The sequence below is a fragment of the Montipora capricornis genome, chromosome 14 (genome assembly GCF_036669925.1).
Source record: "Montipora capricornis isolate CH-2021 chromosome 14, ASM3666992v2, whole genome shotgun sequence".
Taxonomy (NCBI): domain Eukaryota; kingdom Metazoa; phylum Cnidaria; class Anthozoa; order Scleractinia; family Acroporidae; genus Montipora; species Montipora capricornis.
This window is the reverse complement of record NC_090896.1, coordinates 26,600,414-26,607,414: the sequence shown is the minus strand read 5'-3', so window position 1 is coordinate 26,607,414 and position 7,001 is coordinate 26,600,414. Positions and strand designations below refer to the sequence as shown.

The following is a 7,001-nucleotide window of genomic DNA, read 5'->3' as shown; positions in this document are numbered from 1 at the left end:
GTATATTGTACCGTTAACAGCGCTAAAGGGTGAAGGAATTACTCTAGTTGTGCCATGTTGTTTTGAATTTCAAGTAACTCATTCGTTATTTCAAAAATAGCGATTCAAACGAGCAACATTTTGGAGTCGTTTTCACTCGCTCACAAGGCCCCATACCGAAAAAGTCGCCGTCCAGGTAAAATAATTAGAGAGCTTACGCAATGACGACGTCGCCTACACAAGACGTCGTGGTAGCACAAAAACAACGAAGTGCGCATGCGTGCATAATTAAGAACCTCTTTTTGTGTCACGTCGCGGGAAGACGATGCCTCGAAAACAGACAGTTTCAAGTCGTCCTCAAATGTGCTGAAATGGCGGCCTTAAATGAAGAGAAAACTTCCAAAAAAAGGTGGGTTTCTGTTCTTAACATGATGTGATTAGTCATTTATCGATTAATTTAATAAACTTGAGTCAGACAAGCGCATCATCTCTTAAAAAGGGCGAAGAGTTGGGGAAAACACTGAAATATTAAATTGCACGGCGACAAAGACCATCCTGCGAAATGCTAAATTGTAAATAAAAATCTGTTAATCCTGAAAACCAATCCGGTATTTTAAGATATAAGTTTCTTTTAAATTTTGTTTTACAGTGTGGTAATAAAGTGGTCAGAAAGACATTTTCTTTTGTCGCGAGATCTTGTTGATGAAGCCTCCTTACAAGTTTAAACCTGGAAGCACGGAGGGTGGAAATGCTTGGACTTCTATCGCTGTTGATCTTGGAGCCTTGGAAGACATCACTTTTAATGTTACGCAAAAATCCGTTAGGGACAGATACAGGTTACTTGTCGAAAATCACAAACGAAAAATGCGTTCACAGGAAGGTGAAAGCGGCTCAACTACAGAGGAAACGGAGTTAGACCAACTTCTTCAAAATATAACAGAAGAGGCTGACGAGGCAACTGGGTTATATGATCAAGAAAACAAGAGAAGGCAAGAGGAAAATCAGACGGATCGCCGAAATGCCGAAGAAGTTCGTATGAAGGCTTTAGAAGGCTTAGGGGAGACACAAAAGCGACGAAACGAAGAAGAAAAAGATGACTCTTCAAGTCTGGGCAATCGAAAAAAAAGAAAATCAGGGACAGAGACCATGGTTTATCTTCAAAACAAGGCCGAGAAGGAATTTGAATTGCGGAAAGAAGAATTACAAATGAAGAAGCAAGAAATGGAGCAACAGAAAAGAGTTGTTGAGGGATGAGAAGCAAAACCAGCTTTTGGATCGCTCAAAACACACAAAAAATGTTTTAGCAATTTCAATCTCAGCAAGTAATAAATTTACAACAACAATTAATCCAGCAACAACAACAACACCAACAGATGTACATGAGTCAACAGCAACAGCAACAAAAGCAAACTCAGATGCTGTTAACACTCATCGAAAAATTGACCAAAAACTAGCTTGAAAAAGACTATTGATGAATTCGCTTAGTCAAGCAAATTTTAGCCGAGCGTTTTCCTTCTTGATGCGTTGCTATTTATATAGGTTATTGATTTCTTACCGTTCAGGCGGCTGTCAATAACAGCCAATTTATCTGCATTTTATGAGAAAAGGTTGTCGAGTACCTGTTATATCTTTCAAAGAAGTTGTATATTAACAAAAATCGTGCTGACAGACTCTGATTATTCTTATTACTTTGTTCACTAGAATGTTATGAGGTGAGAAAAAAGACATCTTTTTTACGCATATTAAAGTTGTTTGTAGTTTGATGAACACATCATGATTAATGGTAATTAAAATGATTTTCGTGTACATTTCAAAAATTGCTCAGTTTTAGTTGAATGCACTTGTGAAAACAAGTTATGTTGATGTTTAGTCTTTTTGAGTTGTGTGCATGTTGAGTCGAATCCATGTGGATAAAGAAAGCCAGTTAAATGACAAATTAAAAATATTATTTTATTATTACAATTTGTTAGAGGCGGAATATAGTACAATACTTCCAGCTTCCAATGATTACATACTATTTTTTGCTTGAGCTATGAAAAGTACTCATGAATTGAGGGAGGGGGTAAGTTAAAAAAGTTGCTGGTTGTGGATGAATAAAACATGTTCGAGCATTCGTCAAAAGAGCACAAACAATGTACATTTTGCCAATGGCACTCAGTCCAATTTTAAGGTTTTTTCGGAAATCCATGAAGCTAAAATAATTGACAATATCACCGAACACCCACTCGACACTGGTTCTCACACTGCTCATTGACGTGTTAAAAATTTGTCGCAGTGGAGTTAAGCGTAGGGCTCTAAATGAAGTTTGAAGCTTTGTCCGTAGAGGGTATCCCATGTCACCGTAAATGCACAAGGGATGTCCTGCTGGTGTACGAGAATTAGAGACGCAATTGAGGCAAAAGGCCAGAATCTGCTAACATTCCACTATCGTGACGTCTCCCTTCGACCGGGCCATAAAGGTTCGCGATTAGTCCGTTTGGGGCAACCACTGATTGAAATTTAATTGCGTGGACACGTTTATGGCCGTTATATAAAGTTCTTTGCAAAGTTCCCGATCGACATATTGGCCTGACAGTTCCATCCACGAATCCCCAACAGTTACTCAACGGAGCACCGGCATTATGAATCACCTCTGGAAATCTCTGAAGATTCACAGGAGATAACCACTCTTGCTGAAAGCTTGTTAAACGATGAACTTGGTCATTGTAAATCAAGTTCATGATTTCTGTTGTTATCATGCTCAATTGTGCAACAGGTCTTGCAAACACGGGCACCATATCACTGTATCTGATAGAATATGAAAAACGCTTCAGTAAAATACAAAGTGCTTCAATTCCACTAACAACAAGTCTATTACAGCAAGTTATCTCGTCGGGTATCTCCAACACATCTTTAAGCATCTGGATTTCTTGAAGAATTTAGGTCGTACAAAAGGATAAACTCTTCATCACTCAAAAGGTTTTCGTCATGACTCAAAAGCAAACACTTCCTCGCCTCACGTAATTTTGCCATGTTTTTCAAATTATCGACTGTAATAGCAACCGGCAGTTTCCAATTCCCGCCAAACCTCCCGCAAAATGCACCATTGCGTATGCAATTAAAACAATACGACGTCGACTACAGGACGTCGACTGCAAGGGCGGGAAATGACGACGTCCTCACAGGCCACGTCGTCATTGCGTAAGCTCTCTATTATCGAAACAAACTAAAACATATTTTTCTAAAGAAGGTTTTGGTAGTACTTTATTGTGACAAAGTTTGGCAATTTTCGATTTTTTTATCTTGCACGATCTTAGGTGAAAATTGCTAAGAGGCGCTCTTAAATGACCAAGCCAAAGCTTTGACTGTCCCAAAACGCCAAATGAGGTGGCATCCTCTGGTTATCAAGTGGTGCTTAAGGATGTTTTCAAAATCACATGCAGCATATGACGACTTAAGAGAATCCGGCTGGCTTTTTAAACCTTCCCAGTGGCCGGTTGCTTTCCGACTACAAGAACCTATCATCCCCTCTCTCCGGGTGGCAGACTTCAACATTGGGCGAAATGAAACTGAAATTTGAAAAAGCAAAAATTGGAAAAAGGGGTCAGCTGGGAGGACTATTCTTTGATGAAGTGAAAATTAAAGAGGGGCTTGTTTTCAATCCTTCAACTTTTGAATTAGTTGGCTTTACCGATATAGATGATGATGAAATTGAAATACCTTCTATTGGCCAACTCAAAGAGTGACTCTCAACCTGAAAATAAACTGGCAACACATGTCCTGCAGTTTTACTTCAAGAGCCTCTTCGCAAAGTTTGACTTTCCCTGTGCATTTTTCTTGACCAGAGGGGTAACTGCTCAGAAACGTAACAGACTTTTTTGGCAAGGAGTAAGCATTTTACATGTATTTAATTTTACCATTATGCTTGCATGCTGTGATGGAGCTCCTGAAAACAGAGCATTCATGAACATGAATGGAAATAATGCTTCAAAAAGCAAGTGCTACAATCCTTTTTCCAGGAAGCCATTATTTTTTATTTCTGATCCTCCACATCTTCTGAAAAAACTAAGAAACAACATATACAGCAGTGGATTCAAATGCCAAAATTCAAGGTTTACACGCTTATTGCAAAAAAATGGCAAGTATATACTATGGGACCACATTTATTCTGTGTATGACAGAGACAAAAAAAGAAGGCTCTATGCAACTGATTTGAGAAGTGCTCATGTTTATCTTGATAATTTAAGTAAAATGCGAGTAAAGCTTGCTGTTAATACTCTGTCCGAGAAAGTATGCAGAGACATGGCACAGGAATTTATAAAAATGTGTGAAATGCTTTGGAATGTCTTCAACGATAACAGTCCACTGCAGTCCATAGCAGATGAACGTGTTGCCAATTTAAACCAAGTTCTTAATTATTTCAAAGCCTGGAAACAAGAGCTCCAACAAACATTCCACAGAAGGACAGAAGTGTCAGAACACTTCATAACATGGCAAACAATGTTTGATCTCGAGGTAATATATAGACAAGACTTAAAATGTTTCACAGCAAAACAATGCAAATTTGATAAGTTATTGTAAATGCCATGTCCTTGCCCTCTTTGTTATAACTGCGCAAAAAAGCCATACTATTCCCTGGCAATTCCTTCATATCTTGTACCAACTGAGGACAAAGCAATGATTACAGTTCCTTGTAGAATATCCTCCCCTGAGGAAAAGCAATTTGTAGCCTAGTACTACGGCCACATTCTAAGACTCCCCATCCTCTCCCAAACCCCATATTTTCTTGTTTGTCTTTGTGCAGTTTGGTAACACAAACAAAATATACTAACCTGTGGCTGATCAATACAAATATATGATCACATTTTCTTTCACTGGGTGAAACATAAATAAATAATTAAAAGAATAAGCCCTGGAACATACCTTTAAAAAAATAATAACAATGATTGTATTTAATGTTAGCCTTGACATGCCGATGCTTGACATTAGTGAACTCCAATGTGTATTTCAATTGCCAGTCCACTGAAAAATATTATTGTACTGTTTCAGACTCAAGGAGGCATCTATTTTTGGGGGCTGAGGGCTTATTTAAAGAAAAGAAAAATGGTTGGCTGATCTAGTCCTTTTACTCAAACAATTAGTACATATCAATACAGTAACTCTCTGTTTCATATTTTTTTCAAGGTGTCAATAGAAGGCCTTAAAGGAATTGTGGCTTTTATCAACACAGATGAGTTCAAAGCTGAATATGGAAACTTGTATGTAATTCCCAAGAAACTTAATCAAGATATGGTTGAGCCTTTTTTTTCCTCCCAGCGACAAATGTGTGGAGGTTCACGAAATATGACAGCGTTCACTTACGGTTATAATGTGAATGGTCTTGTTGCCTTTCGATCATCAAGGCTTATCAAGAATAAACAGACCAACGTAAATGAGGTAGACGAATGTTTCCATCTTGCACAATCAAATGAGCATCTTCCAAGAAGAGATCAACATACTGATCTTGATTTAACTTGGACAGTTCATCTTTAATTTAATACGGCTCCTTCTTGGGGCACCAGACACAAATGATAACATAAAAATTGTTGTTTCACCACTACCGGTATTTGCAAGACATTATATTTTGGTGCGATATTGTTTATCGTCGCTTGTTTCCATTATTTTATGTCATCTGTATTTCGTACACGAAGTAGAAGTTATTGGCATACTTTCACACTTCCCTCAGAGGGTTTTTGATTCAAACGCTTAACCACTCTGCAAAATTCTAAGCTTATTGGGTTATAGAGTCTATGATCCAAAAAAATAAATTTATCACTCTTTCGTAACTTTGGGTCATTCAAAAAATGAGGCCGATAGCATTTATGACTTTGTAATATCTTGTCTCATATTTCCAGTTTAAATTTTTTTCTTTAGATTATGCAAATTAGATTTGTGATGTGTACACAGTGTCAAATGCAGGACTTTTATTTTCAGATAATTAATGGTAATAGGTAACAATAGTTAGCTCTATTTTCTATTTTGTTTTGAAAATAGCATGTTACCATTTCTGCTTGTGAGAGCTAACCATAAATAGGCTTACCAAATCCACTTGACACTAACTGTACAACTTTTCATACTAACTAGTAAGCTACGATGGTATGTAATTTAACCTAAGGTGCACTCTGGACAGCCTATTGTCAGTAAGCTCTCAATAATGACAATATTAACCTTTGCACAACTATTGCACTCACCAAGCCAATTCATTAGCTCAATTATCATTCAACTACAGCAACTATTGGGGGGGGGGGGGGAGGGGGGGTTGGTTGCTTGCCCTACCGGCTTTTCCACCTGCTGTGTGTGTGTGTGTGTGTGGGTGGGGGGGGGGGCGGTTGGGCAGTCTCTTACTTAGATCTGCAGCTGATAACCATTGAAACAAATAAAAAATATACAGAAACAATGTATAGTAAGTTGTTTGCACAGTACAAGGCCTGGCATGTGTCAAAACTGTCACACCCTTCGTCATTGCTGATAAATTTATTGACTGCAGCTGTGGAATTTTAAATCTCTTATGACGTGTTTTGGTATGTACAGTAGTACAATTTATTATATGGCAAGGTAGTTTTGAGGTAAACACAAGCATTGTGATTGGTTCTTTCTTGGTTGGGATTTTGCTATGCCAACCGTTTCTACGGAAGCGGTCATAAGCTGCATAATTTTTTCTTTTGAAAAGCCACAAATTCAAGAAACAACCATGGCTCAAGTATCATATGATAAACTACTTTCTAACCAAGCTCACCCAAGCCATACTGAGGAATATCGCAAATTCTTGAACAAGAAAGAACCAATCAAAAACAGAGGGAAATGCTTGTTACATTAATGTCAGCTACATGTATGTTTCTATCATCTAATAGATCATAGGTGAGAACCAATCAGAATGCAAGAATAATTTGACTTATTTATATTAAACACAATTAGCCCCCATCCCCCACCCCAACCCCCACCCAAAAAAACACAGCAATGATTTCCAACAACTCTGCAGCTTAACTTCACGTTTCTGCTGCTTT

The 7,001-nt window shown here is 38.0% G+C and overlaps 1 protein-coding gene across 1 annotated transcript; it reads left to right on the top strand.

Moving 5' to 3' along the window:
- The first annotated feature begins 681 nt into the window (after positions 1 to 681).
- On the top strand, positions 682 to 1,233 carry LOC138031812 (uncharacterized). Its single transcript, XM_068879436.1, has one exon. The coding sequence runs from the start codon at positions 682 to 684 to the stop codon at positions 1,231 to 1,233; it is 552 nt and encodes a 183-aa protein (XP_068735537.1).
- Positions 1,234 to 7,001: the final 5,768 nt, after the last annotated feature.

Bases quoted from the DNA above. Each gene is read 5' to 3' on its own strand.
- LOC138031812 (XM_068879436.1), top strand. From the start codon at position 682: ATGAAGCCTCCTTACAAGTTTAAACCTGGAAGCACGGAGGGTGGAAAT.